At 51.7% G+C, this 17,922-nt stretch overlaps 1 protein-coding gene across 6 annotated transcripts in view; it reads left to right on the plus strand.

Annotated features, from left to right (window-relative positions):
• Otof (otoferlin) overlaps window positions 1-17,922 on the plus strand; it is a 100,653-nt gene that overhangs the window by 36,402 nt on the left and 46,329 nt on the right. For 5 of the 6 annotated variants that reach the window (XM_036170932.1, XM_036170935.1, XM_036170937.1 and 2 more), the window contains exons 3-5: window positions 1,680-1,768; window positions 8,166-8,265; window positions 9,899-10,077. In XM_036170932.1, coding sequence (XP_036026825.1) covers window positions 1,680-1,768; window positions 8,166-8,265; window positions 9,899-10,077 — 368 coding nt within the window. Of the gene's footprint in view, window positions 1-1,679; window positions 1,769-8,165; window positions 8,266-9,898; window positions 10,078-15,731; window positions 15,777-17,922 lie in introns of all 6 variants that reach the window. The other variant, XM_036170934.1, reaches the window with a different exon arrangement.

Here is a 17,922-nt window from a genome sequence, read left to right on the forward strand (position 1 = left end):
CCCTGGTTATCATCTCTCAACAACTCTGAGCAGCCCTTAAAGCCTGCTGGTCACTTACTAACCCAAAGTCCAGCCTCACTGGAGGTGTGGCTTAGTAGGTAGGTGCTCACCTAGCATGTACGACAGTGGGTTCAATCCCCAGTCCCAAATAAAACAGACGGGATGGTGCAAGCCTATAGCCCAGCACTTGGAAGGTGGAAGCAAGAGGATGCTCAAGTTCGAGGCCAACCTAGGATACAAAGCAAACATCAAGCCCAGAAGGGTATTGAGCACCTATAAAGAACAGCACCTGATTCAGTCTGCCCCTTTCCTCTGTCCCCATGCTTGACGCACCAGGCCTGGGATGGGCATTGGTCTCACTCAGGTTCTCTTAGCCCCCTCCCACTCTACCAGGGCATGGGGACATAGTCTCTACTATGGGCGTGACTTGTCCTTGTGGTGAGACGGCTTTCCTGAGGAGTTCTGACCTGTTCCAGGTGCCATCGGCATGTGGTGTCTGCAAACATGGGCTGCCTAGCAGGCATTGTACAGTGGGATCTAGGAGGGACCTGAGTGGCCTGTGTCATGGTATACACCTTGAGCCCTGGCTCTAACTCATCCTTTCTCCTGTTACTGAGGGGTCAGCCCAACCCTGGTGGGCAGCCATTGGAGGGTGTCCTCTTGTTGGCTCTGCCCAACTTGGCCCACAAAGGATAAACTCCAGGTCTACCAACAGAGACATGCCAGATCTCTCTCGGCTCAGAGGGCAGGGTCTCTGGGGATCAGGGAGCAGAACAGGCCATCTACTCACTGCCAGGCAGGTGTCCCTAGGAACTTGTGTATTCTTAAAGGTGATGGCTGCAGGCTATTTCTCTAGGGAGTACCACAAATGTTATACACAGGATGGAATTCTATCTTCTTTATTCCCACCCCCACCCCCACCCCACCCCGTTGCCTTTGTTGTCCTTAAAATGAAGAGAGCTAGGTGAGAACAGGAATGACAGAGCCTGGAGGGTGGGGGGAGCCTGGCTCCGTCCACCATTGGCTTTCCCTAAGGATGACTTCTTTTATGAGCTGCATTGGGTCCTAGTTGCCACTTTTAGGGCATTAAAAAAAAAACCCACTGAATTTCTAATTCATCCTTATTATTGATGTAGAGACATCTCCAGGGGTGTGACTGGAGGAACAGTAAGTTGGGCACAGACTATATATAGGTCTAACCCTCATGACATGAAAGAGCTTCAAAATGAGGCCCTGTTGTTCACACTACCACCATGGGAGGATGGCCAGGGCAGAGCCTGGACTGGTCCAAGCGACTTATGAGAGAGCTAGGAAGTCAGGACTCCAATCAGCTCATGCTGAACCCAGCTCCCATCCCACTGGCTGGGTTTGCCCTGGAGTCCACCCACACCCTGGCTGCACCCCCGTTCTCAGCTCTCACAGGAGCTGGGAGGCAGTGGATGCAGCATGCAGTTGAGGGTCAAAAGTCCTTCTTAGACCTGGGGTCCCCCTCCCACTTACCCTGTGACCTTGGCAGCCTGCTAGACATCTCTGAGCTATGGTAACAGAGAGGATGTGTGGATGCTTTGTACCCGGGGAGCCTGGCCCATGTGAGGGGGTCACTCTGGCTGCTAGGAGGCCCCATCTTATCACTTCTCTGCTATTTGCACCCAAGGCCACAGCTGTCCCTCTCTCCCCAGATGTTCCGGTGGCCGGTGGCCAGCAGTATTGACAGAAATGAAATGTTGGAGATTCAGATTTTCAACTACAGCAAAGTCTTCAGCAACAAGTAAGTATGGGGTGGGCTGGGGCCCGGCCTGATTCGTGGACTCCTTCAGGCTTACAAGAGAGCCCTGCCCTTTGAACCCATCTTTAAAGGCCTAAGAGCTGTCTATCTTGCTTCTTGTGGGATCCTCAAAATACCCTGGCTATTGTCAACCATTGTTAACCAAGACCAGCTCACCCTCCTGTCCAGCCCTCAACCCGGCATCTTTAAAGCCACATGCCCCTCTCTTTGAGCTCCTCCTCACTCATCCTGGAGGGTGCAGCCCATCAGAGAAGCTAAAAGCTGAATGGCTCTTGCATCCTGCGGCCTTGAGGGCGGAGCTGTCCACCAGAGACCGTTTGGCACTGTGGCGTAGGAGGCAAACGTGATCTCAGACCCTTGGGCAGTGATTTAAGGTGTGGCCCTGAGTGGACTAAGTAACCCCTCTGAGGTCACTGTCCCTATGTGTGAGAAAGATAAGAACTTGTCTCAAAACAGCTGTGGGAACGAAATGAGATAGATCTGTTCATTCATTCACTCGACAAACATCTATGAAGCGCAAACTGTATGTCGTGAACTAAACTAGATAAGAGAGAGGTCTCTGCCCTCATAGAGCTTCCGTTCTGTAAGTGAAATAAATGCACCTGCCACATGAACATTACCCTACAAGCTGATCAATCGAAGTAGCCCCCTTCCTGCTCTGTGGGTGACACGCAGGTTTTGGAAGGTGCTAGAATGTTAGCTAAACGCAAGGAAACTGAGACACTCTGCCTTGGTGTAAAACATCCGTTGCTCTTGTGTGACCTACAGGAGACCATGGCTGAACTGCCAGGTGTCCAAACAGGTGTGGCAATGCTGGCCCAGTGAAGGCTCTAAGTGTCTCAGCGGTGAGAAGGGGGTGTAGACAAGGAAGCTAACCTAACCCTTTGTTAGAAGGAATAGGATCTCGAAAGGGTGGCCAGAGTCCACTCTCCTGGTATCAGCTGTAAAGAATGTTAATAGGCAGCACCTGTGGTTGTCTGGGGTGGGGATTCTAATGCTTACCTTATGGCAAGTAGATGCAAGCTTCAAGAGGAAGCCCTAGGGTCATTTAGCTTCTCACCAACCTGTCTATTCATCCAACAATCCATTTTTCATTCATCCATTCAAACTACCCCATTCGTGCACCCTACCTATTTATGAACCCTGCCCATCCATTCATCTCATTCATCCATTCAACCCATCCATCCATTCACCTATTTATCCACTCATCCACTCACCTACCCACCTACTCCTCCACTGTGTGAGTCATGACGGTTGCTAAAATGGGGGATCAAGGCACAGTCCCTGTCCTCGGGAAGTTCTCTGTCATGTGAAGAGGAGAGACACATGAGGAACAGGCTGCTTTATTAGGGGAGCAAACAGCTGGAAGAGTACTCTCCAACATCTGTGCTATCTCAGGAAGTAGTGAGTGCCTATTGCTGCAAGAAGTGAGCTGAACAGATCCCTTGTAGAGGGGGGTCTCCAGCCTGCTGGCACGACTGTGGAAAATACGTTTGATGCACAGAGGCCTTCCCTCTGTCTCCAGGGGATCACATCACTCAGTCAACTTCCTCTAGTACCACAATAAAAACTTTTGGAAAAGCATCCCACTAGAGACCCCCAAAGATAGAGCATGACCTTATCTGATGTGAGATACCCCTGTGATTAATAAGGCTGGGAGAAGCAGGAACAAGAGAAAGGCCCAATGCAGACCGAGTGACTATGGAGGAGAGACAGAATCAGAATCCAGGGAGGGTACCAAAGAACTCCACCCAGAGCCTGTCCACAGAAGTCAGAGCCTCCAGGAGCCTTGGCGCTCGGCAGTAAAACCTTTACTGTGCAGAACGGGAAACCGAGGCTCAGAGGCCCATGGAGGTCATATGAGAAGACTCTGGAAGAGCTAGGATAGGACATATGTCTTCTCAACCTCTGTCACTCCCAGCAGCCAGAGCATATTATGTGATGGAGGAAACGGAGGAAGAGGTTGCTGAATCACTTACAATGCAGGGTTCCAGAGCAGACACAGAAATACAGAGGGCCCCCATCACGACTCCTGCTAGAGACAAATCAAAGGATTTAGATATTTTAGGGGGCAATGGATAACCACACAGTGAATCTACCAAACATTAATGCTCATTTCAGGTGTTCTTAAATGCCAAGAAGAGGGAAGACAGAGGAAGTGTGACCCCCTCGCCTAACTGTGCCCTCCTTCTCCCACCAAAGAGAAGACAGGAAAGTCACATGGTGCCCAGGCCTAGCGAAGGAGGACTTAGAGACTGTCCAGGCCACTGTTGACCAAGACCTAGGATGGAAAAAGAGACAAGGGCCATCCCGATACAGGCCAACTTTGGGAGTAAGGTGCCTGGAGTTGAGTGGGACTCGGGGCTTCCCCCCTTTAGAGTTAGGGTCAAAGGAGAGGCCGACCTGGTTCTACCCAGTGGTGTTAGGGGCTGCCAGGAAGTTGAGATGTGGTGGAAAGGAGGAAACTGCCTGGTAGGGACCATAAGGTCCCTAAGTGTGCTTGGCCACTCAGAACCAGGGCTTCCTCCAAGAAACCTGGGGCTTCCATGAAAACAGGACATTAGGATGAGATGTTATGCATCCCACATAGCCTCAACAGGACTTTAAGGGGCAATGGCTCCTTCCACCAAGGATGCCAGAGATCCTGAATAATTCAGAAACCAGGAGTACAGTGGAAGCCGGACTGAGCCCGGGGCATTTGACACCAGCTCCCAGGGGAAGATGGTAAATTATTGACAGGATTCTGGTGCCTGATTGCCGCTCTGATGTGGTCAGTCTCTGGACCCATCAGCACCTGCAGCCTCCTTCCCACTGTCTACCTGAGAGCCCTGGATTCTCCCGGGCTCCTCTGTGGGTCCTTCTTTTTAAAGGGTGAGCTGCTCAGGCCGCATAAAAGATGTGGAGTCAGCCTGGGAAACTGAGGCCCCAATAGTAGGTTCAGAACATTCTTTACAGTCCATTTCAAAAGTTATTATTTCTATGTTGTATTTATGTTTATCATTTGAGGAAAGGGGAGCTGTTAGTTACACACATACACACCACCAGCACCAGCACCACCATCATTCTTTGGGAATGTGTTAATTTCTTTGAGAGTGCAAGCTCCTAGTGTCCTGGCCCCACCTCACTCCACTCACTAACAGGCTCTGGTTCTAGGCAGAACTTTAAGGATCGGGAACAACCTGGATCTGTTCCCAGAGCCCCGCTTACAGAGAGGACCAGCCCTGGCCGAACCCTCCAAAGGCAGGCCACACACACAACAGCAGGGGGACAAGCCAGTGATGCCGAGGACTGCAGCATCATAGAGCTGTATCTCTCTAATGGCATCCCAGGAACTGGGTGGCATCGATACCTTTGGGAGAAGGAAAAAAATCCCAAGACTTACAGAGTTTGCAGAACTAGACAGAATCCTATAGCTGCCGGGTGCTGGAATCCCCGAGGGACTGCTAGGTGAAGTTACATCTGTCTGATTCCGAGAGCCGAGCTCGTCCACTGTCTATACCTCCTCCCTTAGGGAAGGACAGTTTGCCTGTCCACAGAGCTTGGCCCGGGAAGTAAGGAAATGGTGAGGGGTTGCCAGAAGGTCAGTTTGCTATGTGTTGTCAGCAGGGGTGAATGGGCTAGCAGTGGCAACAGATTACAGTACTGACATCACTGGCACCCTTGTGTCTGAAAGAGGCTTGAGAACCAGGTAGAGAGGTCATTTCGGGGATTTGTGAGGGCCAAGCTCTCCTCTCAAGCCTAGGATCTCAGACTGTAATGCACAAGAAATCTAGAAGACATCAGAGGCTCTCTGAACAACTGCGGGGGAATGGCTCCCTCCTGCCCCCTGGGGGGCGTTTTGTCACATTGCAGCACCCAGGTAGATTCTACCAAGGGACCTTTCTTGACTATTCTTGGGCATCTAAGATTGAGAACAAATGTGCTCAAGTCCCAGCACTCGGCAGTTGCCTGGTGAGGCTTAGTGGGGGTGACGGTGGCTTGAAGAGCCTGACAGAAAGGCTCAGAGTAGGGCAGAGATGCTGTCTGCCCAAACCGTAGCAACAGCATCCCTTGGATGCTTAGAAGTGCACATGCCCAGGGGCTCCCACCACCACCTCCAGCCAGCAGGTGCTCTAGGACTCTGCAGATCCCTCTAGGGACTACACCATTAGACTATTGGGACTGGGTGTTCTATGAGCATTTGCACTTTGGAAATTGGTAAATGCTGCACACTGGCAGTGACAGTGGGTCTGTGAGGAGTTAGGGGTTCCAAGATCATGCCACTGATTTAGAACCATAACAGTTGAGGCTTTTACAAAGCCAGAGCATTATTACTTGTCCACTGCTGACTGTTGTGATGTCCCCAAGGTCAGTGCCCTGCCCCTTCTCTTTATAAAGGGAGAACTGAAACTGCCCAGCAATGGCTTGGCATCTCCTGGGTCCCAGCCCAGCATTCGGGCCTTCCATGTGCCTCTGCAAGCTGAGGAGAAGCCGAGATGGAGCTAGGCTCTTCTACAGAGCTTCTCTGGGAAGAAGCTAAAAGTCCAATTCAGCTTTGGCATGGTGGACAGTTTGCCCTCGAGATATGGGAAACTCAACGAGTCTCTGAGCTTAGGAGGCAAACAGTTCATGTTTATCCGTCTTATGGCTGAATCTACCATGTGCTCAACACAGCTGTGTGTGTGTGTGCATACATACATATTTATGTGTATATGTGCACATGGGTATACAAATGTATGCCCTCCCTGCTGTGTGTGTGTGTGTGTGTGTGTGTGTGTGTGTGTGTGTGTGTGTGTATTGTGGGCCAAAAGCTAACATTGATTTCTTGAGACAGGATTTATCACTAAACTTGGGGCTCACTGGTTCCTCAGATTGGTTGGTCAGCAATGAGCTCTGGGGACTCATTTATCTCCACTGTCCTCACTGCTGGAATTAGAGACCCGCACCACAGCTCCTGACTGTCTTTTAAAAGACAGATACTGGGGATCTAAACTCAAGTCCTCATGCATGTGAGGCAAACATTTCACTCACCGAAGCATCTCCCTAGCTCCAGAATTTAAAATTAAAAAAAAATCAATGTGCCACCTCCGCATCCCATAGTATATTATAGGCAGCCAGTCTATGTCAGAGTTCATTTGATAACTCATCTCACTCATATTCGTCATTCATTGGTTATGTCCCTGTTCCCTTTCTTGCCCACCTCCCTCCTCTGCAAACTCCCAGCAGCACGTGTCCCCCAGATCCCTTCCAGGCTTCACATACTGTGTGTGCCTAGAAGCCTTTTTCACTTCTGTAGAAATGGTGTATGTTTCTCCGTGGGTCCAGGTCAGTACTGTGAGAGGCATCTTTCTGACGCCCTGCTCTCCACCAGCAACAGCCTTCCAGGCTGAGATGGGATCCAACTCAGCATTTATCAGACACCCGCTGCTGCTCACTCATAAATGCAATAGACGCGGGGGGACTCTGGTGTACAGGAAACACCAAATGGAGGCTAGACATAGAACGTGCAGACTGCTCTGAGGCTCCACAAGCAATGATGGGAACATAAGGTGGAGCCATTGTGTGTTCGGGATGAGCGTGGCACTCGTGAAGCTGAAATCATTAGCTTAGCTTAGAACAAAACCAAGACCGAGAAAGCTTAGGTGAGTTTCCCAGGGCAGATAGCACCCATGTAAGCATCAGAGCTGCGTTTCTGAGGCCAAGACTGTGCCTCTCACCCAATTCTGTATGCTTGTCCCTACTGTGCAGCCAAATTAAGGGGATTCAGAGGTCACAAGGAGCTTACCAGTTGCAAATGTGGGATGGATGGAGGATTGGTGTTGATCAGAGTAGAGGCCTCTACCTCAGTCAGGAAATGGAGGGAAGGGGTGCTTATGTAGCCAGGAGGCTGGGCTATATAGTTCAGAGGCTGTAGCTCACTTAACTAGCATGACCCAGGGTGCAGTCTCCAAAACACACACACACACACACACACACACACACACACACGCACGCACGCACGCACGCACGCACGCACGCACGCACGCACGCACTGCCATCATCATCAGGAGTCTGGGTGTCTCCCTACCACCATTATGGGTTCTGGAAGCCTCCATACTGCAGGGGACCAGCTGCAATCCCAATGCTAAATTCCCTGTCTCTATCTGTGGACATCATTTAGAGTTCTTTCTTCTTCCAAGTTTTCTAGGGGGAGCCAACCACATATATCCAACCATCCACACTTGTAAGGGGTCAGGGACCCTCACAGACATGCTGGCCTGGCCAGGCCAGCCATGGTTTCCGGGCTACTCCAATCCCAGCCCAGGGTCCTCACAATTGCCCGTGTCTCCTTGCCAGCCAGACACTGACATCAGCCTTGCTCCTCATTCTGGCAACATCCTGTCCCCTCTACAATTCACAGACTAGTCGGGACCTTCCGCATGGTGCTGCAGAAGGTGGTGGAGGAGAATCGTGTCGAAGTGACTGATACACTGATTGATGACAATAACGCTATCATCAAGGTAGGGATGCCAAGGAGTCCTTGGAGTCTCCCGTCACCCAGGCACCCGAGGGCCTGCTGCATATCTAGACCACAGAAGATGGCCTAGAGCATCCTTTCCCATCCTTCCTCATGCTGCGACCCTTTAATACAGTTCCTCATGCTGTGCTGACCCCCAACTATAAAATTGTATTGCTACTCCATAACTGTAGTTTTGCTAGTGACGAATCATAATGCAAATAGCTGTGTTTTCCGATGGTCTTAGTTAGGCCAGCCCTGTGAGTCATTCAACAGCTGCCCCCCCCCAAGGGGTCACAACCCACAGGTTGAGAACCACTGGTCTAGAGACTGCTCCATGATTGACAAGGCAGCAGGAGGACATCAGGGAGATTCTGCCAGAGCCGTTTGGTAGGATGGCTGGTGATAGAGTTCCTGTAGTATGGCTGGGTCTCTCCCACATGGATACCCAGTCTTTCCCACGGGGATAGTGCTAGGTAAGGTAAGGAGGATGCCATCTCCTCCCCACTGATACGTTTTTTCTATTCAGGAATGAATTCGGGGTGCCTCTTATCATCGAATGGCCGGATTGATCCTTGCTAGCCCTCCCAAGGCGGTAGCCTCCATTGTACATATGATGTGGCTCCTCCCTGGCCAGTGGTCCAGCTAGGATCAGTATCTCATTTTTCTGCTCTGTTTGTCCATTTCTGCTCAAGTCAGTGAGGGCATGCATGAACTACTCAGTCCACCCTTCAATATCTGTCCCAACAAAAGGAGATGGGGAGAGCCCTTGTTGCCCAGCCCCCAGGCTCTGCTCTGTCTCCTGCCTCCAGCTCCTCTGGAGCCACTCACAGGCAGCTGGCATGGGGGTAAGGAGCCTGACCCTTGGGTATGACTCTTGGTTAGGCCTACATAACATCTGCAAAGTGCACAAAAGCATATTGGCCTCACTGGATTGCTCTAAGGGGTCAAAGGGCATAGAAAGTAAGTGCTTAGACTGCTGAATGGTGTATAAATAGCTTTTATCTCCTACCTCAGTTTTACGCCACACAAATTAGGGCTGTACCTTCCAGACATGGTCCCTCCACCCAGGTTCTGTGTAGCATCTGGACCCAGATGGGGCACTCCACTTTCTCCAGAAGAAAAGCCCAAGGCAATTCCCCCAGACCCCCTTCTTCTCTAGCTGGCAGGGGAGGAGTCAGAGGAGTTGGAAGAAATGCTGTCTGTGCCAGGCTGAGGGAAACCCAGGACTGGGTCTTCTTCTCTGAGAAGACAGGCTCACCTGGTTTCGTCACTTTGCCAAGAAGAGCCCCCCCTCCTTGTGCCTATACACAGCCCACGTTCAGAGGATGAGGAAGTGACCTATTTTGGGGGGAGACACTGAATGATTCTGTACTGAGGACGCAAAGACCTCACACCCAGGCTTAGGCCTAGAGATCAAGGACAGCCACTTGACATGGGACACCTGGGAAGAGGAGGGCCAAGGACAAGAGGACCTCGTGTATCAGTCTTACTTAGCTTTTTTTTCCTCATCTACAAACTGAGGCAGGAAGGTCCTCACCTAGTCTTCCTTGAGGGGGAGCGTGCCTCCCAGACGCCACAGGTACCAGGGGACTGCTAACCATCAACCTGGCTGTTCACGGTCCCTCTCCCTTCAGACCAGCCTCAGCATGGAGGTCCGGTATCAGGCCGCAGATGGCTCAGTGGGCTCCTGGGATGATGGAGACTTCCTGGGAGACGAATCTCTTCAGGAGGAGAAGGACAGCCAGGAGACCGATGGACTGCTACCTAGCTCCCGGCCCAGCCCCAGAACACCCGGCGAGAAGAGTTTTCGCAGGTAAGCGGTGGACCCCTCTGGCTGCTCACTGTCCCCAAAAGGCCTGGGAAGCGGGCACCAGGAGCTGGTGCTCTGGAAGGCCCTCCAGGCCTGGCTGGGCTCAGAGCGTGGGGCTGAGTAGTTATAGAGATATTTAAGGGTTGGGAAGATGTCCACACCATCTCTCACCCAGCTCCCCACCCAAGAGCATGCAGGAGGCTCTAGTCAGGATGAGAGAGGTCAGGCCTGCTTCAGCCTGAGGGAAGCAAAGGTCTGAGATACCGAGTTCCTTCCTTCATCGGAGAAATGGGAAAAGGAGGCAGGGGAAGCCTTGGTTTCTCTGGTCTAAGACCCAACAGTGCCAACCAGACCCAGGCAGCCTGACCCCTTCCTTGGCCCAGTGAAAAGGTCACAAAGAGAGAGGCCTTCTGTTGCCAGAGTGAGGCTAACAGTCCTGGTCAGGATCTAGCCACCCTCTGTTGAGAAAAATTTGTCTAAAGCGAGAAATCCACGGGAGTCTGCTTACGGAATATTAGGGAATTTGTTAGGATATAAATTGAGGAAATACACTCAAGAATACAGAACGGAGTAGACAGCTGAAGTCATCCTCTGATCTGACCAGGAGCAAATTCACCTGGCAGTTCGATCACGCCAGGAAGCAGGCAACATGGAGAAGGAGCCTTGTGACGCCTCTCCTTTTCCTTTTAAGATGTCAGATAACGGCAAGACGCATTGTCTCCTTCAGGCCCTATAGCCCAAGGTCATAGGCAGAGCAAATACTACATTTGCTGGACACTACATTTGTCCAGGTTTTTCTGTGTCTAAGATTCATGTCTCAAAAATGCCCTGCCACTTACAAATGACGGAGGGCTTTGACCAGGCCTCACCTCCCCACACATAGTACTTTTACCAAATAGAAAATGCAATTATGTTACTCAAATCTCAGGGGGCAAAATTGAAGCTAGCAAAATATCCCTAGACACCTAGGATGCTGAGAGCACCATGTAAGATGCTTGAGACCTGTGCCTAGAGGTCTGGGGTGTGTTTTGAGAAAAAGGGTCCCCCATGTCACTACAAGCTTCTCCCCCGACTCTCCTTCCCAGGTGAGGTATATCAGCCTGTGATGGAAACCACACAGGCTCCCAGTTAGTGAAATGGAATTAAAGGGCTTCTGTCCGACCGCCTCCCATCACCAGCTCACAAACACAAGTTTAAATAAACACCCAGGACTACGTGCTTCAGGCCAGCCACATCCCCCGCCACACAAATATCAGGTCCTTTAGCATAAATAAGCCCAAGACTGAGTGCCAGAAAGTCATGTAACTTCCCTCATCTTATCTACACATCTGTAAAATGGGAGCCGTAGCCACAAGCCCTGCTCCAACCACCATCCTGATGATGATCCACAGGGCTATCAGAGGTTATCAATGAAGAGGCATTGCATGTGGAAGGGCTGATGACAAGTTCTTCACCCGGGACAGGGCCAAATGTCAGGGATAGGTTTAGAAATGTAAGAGGAAAATCAGAGACTGGATAGTACACGAGGGACCTGACACAATGGCCACCACCTGTCACCAATACTACATGAAGAAGCCAGTGGTGGTGGCACACGCCTTTAATCCCAGCACTTGGGAGGCAGAGGCAGGCGGATCTTTGTGAGTTCGAGGCCAGCCTGGTCTACCGAGTGAGTTCCAGGAAAGGCGCAAAGCTACACAGAGAAACCCTGTCTCGAAAAACAAAAACAAATAAACAAACAAAAAAATACTACATGAAGAAGACTTGTGGAGGGCTGGTTCAGGGAGAGTTCTGAGAAGCAGGGCCACCCACTGTAGAGAAAGGAATGGTAATCTGAGTCAGGAAAGCTAGCTCCTTCGGGTTGACCCCGACTGCCCTCATCAGCTGGGTGACTCTGACCTGTCACCCACCTTCTCTGGGTCAGCAACAAATAAATGAGTTCAGAAAGTAGACATGCTGACTCCCCTCCTTTCTGGCCTCCAGCGGGGCTCAGGAGACTCAGGGGCAGCCATGAAAACATCTCCCCCTGGAGTCCTTGGTGGCTGAGGGGCCGCCTGCCCCAAAGAGGCAGCAGAGGATGGATAGCATGATGTGACTCTGATAAAACAAGATGTGAAGGGCATTTCTCAGACCCTCAGAGAGTCCTGTATTGGTGAAATTATTAAGGCCACTCCACGTAGTTAAAAGGGAGGTTTATTTTGTGGGGTAACTTACAAATGAAGGGATAGGTTGCAGGGTCTGGCAAAGGTATGGCGCAGTCCGGCAGTGTTCTCTGGAGAACTCTGCTTGGTCTACCTCTAGCGTCCAGGGTCCCGGAACCAAGTGAGACCTCTCCTCTGGATCCTGGGTCTTCAGCGTCCTCCCTCAGCCCCGCCTTGTGGGAGTGACCATTACCGAAGCCTCAGTGGGGTAGGAACTTCCAGGCCAAGGCTGGGATGGCTACCTACTACAGTCCTGGTCCAGGAAGGTGGAGCTGAAAGAACTCCCCGAAGCCTCACTGCACAGCATCCTGGGGTTCTCTCCTCTCCCCACCTTTCCCAGGCCAGGAGAGTTGGGAGGAAGGGTTTCATCTTAGGGACTGGGAATTGGGCAAGAGCACCAGAGCTCCTAGCTTTCAGTGGGTGCCACCACCCTGGTTGAAGGAACATGTGAGGGCACACGATTTCCCCCGCTGCCACCTGGAGCTGCCAGCCTAGGCATGACATCACCTTTGAGATGGATGTTACCACCTTCCCCTCTCCTCTGGACCTAGCCTTGGAGCTGGCAGGACTCCTTCTGTTCATGTCGTAAGCTCTCCTGGGCCCCGATCCATCACACGCTGCCCTCTGAGTTTCTCCTCCCGCCAGGCTCTCAGCCAGAGTTGTCTCTTCAGACTCCATGCTACCTTGACTCCACCTGTTTCTCTTCTAAGCACTACCTGACCTGGTCCGGGCTTTGTTACCAGTCTGGTTCTCGTCCCACCCTGTACTAAGGGCTCTCTCTCCCAGTGCTGCCCACTGGAGGTTCAGCTTTCCTGAGCAAGAACAGAAATATCCATCCGCCCACCCACCCAAGCCACGCCCCCACATTTGCATACATTTGCATGCACACATTCTCTGCCTGGTACCAGGGAGTTCCGAGCCACCAGACATCAGCCTCTGCAGCTGAACTGTCTCTAGGAGTCACATCTTACCAAGGAGCATCAACTTCAATTGTGTGGCTATATAACACAGCCTTTTGCTTTCTCCAAGATCTTCCGTGCTCTGAGGCTATCTCATCTTCTCTGTCTTCTAGCCTCACCAGCTTCCACACACACCCCACCCTCTGCTCCCCAGGCCCCTCTGGTGTCCCTGGGGATGTCTAGGTAATTATTATGTCATTTCTTTAGGGCTAGTTTGTGATGGACATCATTATTCTTGTCCCGCCTATGGGCATCCTTCCACTCCAGTGGAAACCTGTAGAACCAGGAAGCCGCTTCCTGTGTCTGGAGCAGAGAGGAGCTGGCCAGGTGTGCACAGTAGGGGCTCTGAGAAAGAGGGACATGTGTGCGCTAAGGGGTGTGCAGAAGTGTGTGCATGGTGCAGTACACACTGCCTCATCCTCAGATGCTACTTCATTGGTTCTCATGGGCCCCAAAGAGCTAGGCAACCCTTCCCTGCCTCCCTTCACCAGGCTGGGATTCAGTGCTACCATGACTGCCAAAGAGCGGGAAGACCAGTCACAGCCATGCTGAGATTTAAGAGTGAATCGATCCTTAGGATACTCCTGTCCTATCCAGACCCTCTACCTGAAGTTAGGGCTCCCCCACCCCATCAGCCCAAGGCGGAGTAACCAAGTGAGGCCTAGTGCCTAGATCTCCACAGGCCTTCGTGATCCCAAGAGGGCACTATTGTTTTTCCTCCTGTCTGTGGATGCTTTTATCAGCTCAGGGAGCAGTGGGGACGCAGCTAAGGATGAGGAATGGTTCAATGAGGCTGGAAGCACCCACAGAAGAGAATGCTGGCTAAGGAGCGGGGCTTCTGTAACCGACAGGAAGAACCAAAAGTATCACGTGGGCACTAGGAGGAAACCCAGACTTATCTAGGACTTCCCGGGAGGTGCTGTGGTAATGCAGGTGAGGTCGCTGCTTGCCAGCTGAGTGACAGAGGGCAGCCTGAGCCTTCACAGCTTCCCATAAGAAGCAGTTGACGGTGAGGATGGCCACTGTCGTGGGATGACACCTCGATCCCATGGGTGCCTGCTGAAGGGCTAAGCTCTGGCTTTGCAGCGATTGTTTCTAAGGATGGGCCCAGCAGTAGCAGTGGATATAGTAAAATCACGATGGAATTCTTTCTCCATCTAAACAGTCTTTTCCTCACTCTGTTTCCACTCAGAGAGTGCAGGCCTGTGATAGCCTTGAGGTCTGGAGTATGGAAGGAGGGGAGAAAGCAGAAGTGTCCCTATATCCTAGTAGACAGGACACCCCTTGACTTCAGAACAAAGTTCAGGGGAGGAGGGAAAGAGCACACACATCCCAGTTCCCAGTTACTGTTCAGTACACCAGTTACACACACCTGTTGACCCTTGCCCAACCCCAGGCCACACACACCTCTCTTTTGCAGTCCATAGCAGTGACTGACATATTTCTCAGGGTCACAGAATGAAAACAGAAAGAAAACGCTTCCCTCATAACCTGGATTGTCCAGTCGGGAGTTGGGGAGAAACAACTCTCCTAAGACAAACGTGAGAATGGAAACCAGAAACCTTGAATGGAGTCATAGTTCCCAAATAGCCCGCAGGAACCCTTGCTCCATGGGAGCAGCCCCCAGTAGCCCTTGGGGGTTCCTAACAGTGGCCCTAAGATCAACTGAGCTGGCCTGGAGCAGGGCAAATGAAAGATTCTCTCCACCTCTTTCCCTTCCTGCTCAGCGGTCCTGGCTGATCTGGGCAGCCAGAAACCTGGCAATTGTGGGTCTCTTAGAATTCTAAACTAAATACTTGCCTAACACAAAAGCTAGCCAGCTGAATCTGGATTTCAGCTGTGAGTATGTATGGAGGCTTCCAGGCCTGAGTATCAGGGTATGGCCTCACCTGGGCAAGGTCTGAGCCAGGAGTGTGTGTGAGCAGCGGGGAGACGGGGAGAATCATAATGCTTAGTCTCTTCCTTTTCTTCATTCTCATTCACTCAGCACTGGAGAGGTTTTGAGGGAACATTCCAGTTTCTGGAAACCTCTCTAAAGGAAGGCGGGAATACGTCTCTCCTGCTCTGAGCCCTTTAGTGGTGGCTAGGTTACAGCACATTCCCCCACTTCCCCGGATGTCTTCTCAGTGGCTGGATGCCTCATCTTGTTGCCGTACGGCCCCTCCTCTCAAACAGGCTCTGCCCACTGTGTCCCTGGACCACCCCACAGCATGGCCACTACACAGTCCTTGGAGGGGACCAAGGGAGGAAGTGGGGGAGGAAGAGATGTTGGGGACCCTCCAACTCTGGAATCACCAGACCTCACTCCTGGGATAGAGGAGATCGGTCAAGCCTGGGGCCTGGCACTCCTATACGATGACTTATAGGGGTCCTCGGGATAGGGAAACCCCTGGGGAGGAAGACGGGGGTCAGCAGGACCAGGGGCAAAGGCTGTGAGTATCTCTGGTCCACACCCTCTCATTCGAATCCCCTTGTCTCCTCATTTCTCCCCTCAACTCAGCAAAGGCAGAGAGAAGACCAAGGGAGGCAGAGATGGCGAGCTCAAGTAGGTGTCCCAGGCCAGGGCAAAACCAGTGGTGCTGTCACTGTGCCAGGGGACTTTGGGGGGCGGGGATGGGCTGAGAGGACCTAGGAGGAGCTGTCCTGGTGGAGCGGCAGGGGACATGTAGGGGGAGGGAGGTCTTTCCACCAGACTACTCGGGAGAGAAGGGGAGAGGGTGGTCAGAGCCAGGGAAGTGGCCGGACCTTTTCTTTCCACTCTGGGTTCTTGGAGGTGTCGCTCCCTCCTTTTAGTGCCTTGTTCCTCCTCTACTTCACTGACCAGTTCTCTGTACCTATAGATCAGGCCCTTAAGCATCCTGACGAGGGAAGATATAGCTAAAGTGTGGGGAACACGAGAAGCCACCCTCCAGCCTAGGCAGGACTGGGCAGTTGGAGGTCCCAGGAAGACAATCTCTAGGCACCATGTGGTTGCAGGGTGTAGGCAAAGCACAAAAATCACAGAGAGCCAAAGAGAGATTGCCATTCTCTATGACCCTCGAAATCTTAGGCATTCCACAGCAGAAAGGCATAGGGCTGTTTGATGGGCTGACCACAAGGGCCTACAAAGATCGGCAGCCTAAGGCGACAGGCTCATAGGTACCCCAAAAGCCACAATGTCACCTGGAAACTCAAGTGTCACAGAAATTACAGTAGTTTAGGTCTCCAGGGCAGTACAAGGAGCCTCTGACCTTTCTGTATAGTGACAAGTGTCAGTTCCAGAGAACAAGGCAGAGCTGGGCAAAAACATGAAATCTAACTTCCTACCCAGAGTTCACAGCGGCCCCAGGAAGTTGGAAGACCCTGATTGTACTCAAAGCCAGTTAATTCTTCAAATGCGCCTGTGAATCTGCAAACCCAGAGATGTAGTCTTTGTTCCCACATATAGAAACTGAACTCGAGATGCCAAGAGATTTGCTCAAAACTGTGGTCCCAATCGATACTTTAAACATCAGTTTACAGTTGCATCTATAACAGTCTGAGCTGCTCCTCATGGACATGTCTGCGTATGTAAAGATCCTGGGGACCTTGGAGCCTCATCCACTCTCTTGACGAAGTCATACTGAGTTCTAGTCATGCTTGTAATAATTGCGTGAGTAATAACCGTGACGTCAGAGCAACAGACGCAAGATGCTGTAGGGGGAGAGTGCCACACAGAGAGATGGGGAGCTTCTAAGAAGGGTAGGGCACATTGCAGGGCTGAGAGAGAGAGAGAGAGAGAGAGACAGAGAGAGAGAGAGAGAGAGACAGAGAGACAGAGAGAGAGACAGAGACAGAGAGAGACAGAGACAGAGACAGAGACAGAGACAGAGAGACAGAGAGAGACAGAGAGCATGCCAGGGATCCAAATCCTTGTGTGGGTAACAGGTGATGGGGGCATTGAGCTGGGAACCTTTCTTAGTGAGAAGGCTCATGGCTCTAGGTTTCTCTGTGGCCACTGAAATGTTTCTCTGTGGCTTCCCTAGGAGGCACAAGCCACCTACATGCTCTCCCTCAGGCACTCTTTCTGAGATCGCCAGGCTCCAGACCCCCTCCAGCTCTCCACCCAGTCACACTGACTAGATCCCTGTGACTATAGCTGGGGCAGCCGGGCCTCACAATGCAGGCATGGGGCAGATCCCTAGGACACGCTGCCTCCCTTGCCCTACTCCATCTTGTTTCTCGATGAAATTAAGTAAGCCAGGATGCAGTATTATTTTAATGTGTACTGGAATTGGGGAATCTCTAGGATGCGATTAAGCAAATTGAAACTCTTTAGCTCGAGAAAAGAACACCGTGAGAAGAACTTGCAGACTGACAAGTGTGCTGCCAAGACGGCTGGTTTATCCTTGTGCTGGAGGGAGATCAGAGGAAATACATGGAAGATGTGAGAGGAAATGTAAGGTCTGACCCGGGAAAGAACGAAGGTGCTCTCCAGGAGCATGTGGGACTGGGGTATAGCTGCCATGGGGAGATGGTAAATCTACTCTCAAGATACTGTTTGCTGGGGCTTTGCAACAGAATTGGCAACCAGAAAGAAAGGAGGAGCCAGATTCCAGGCATTCCTATGGTCAGGAGGAACAGTGGAGGATTTGACATTCCCTCTGGGTCGGTCTGGGCCAGCCATGTAACTTAGTAGTAGAGTGCTTGCCCAGCCTGTGTGAGGTCTGGGA

The sequence above is a fragment of the Onychomys torridus genome, chromosome 21, assembly GCF_903995425.1.
Source record: "Onychomys torridus chromosome 21, mOncTor1.1, whole genome shotgun sequence".
NCBI classification, from domain to species: domain Eukaryota; kingdom Metazoa; phylum Chordata; class Mammalia; order Rodentia; family Cricetidae; genus Onychomys; species Onychomys torridus.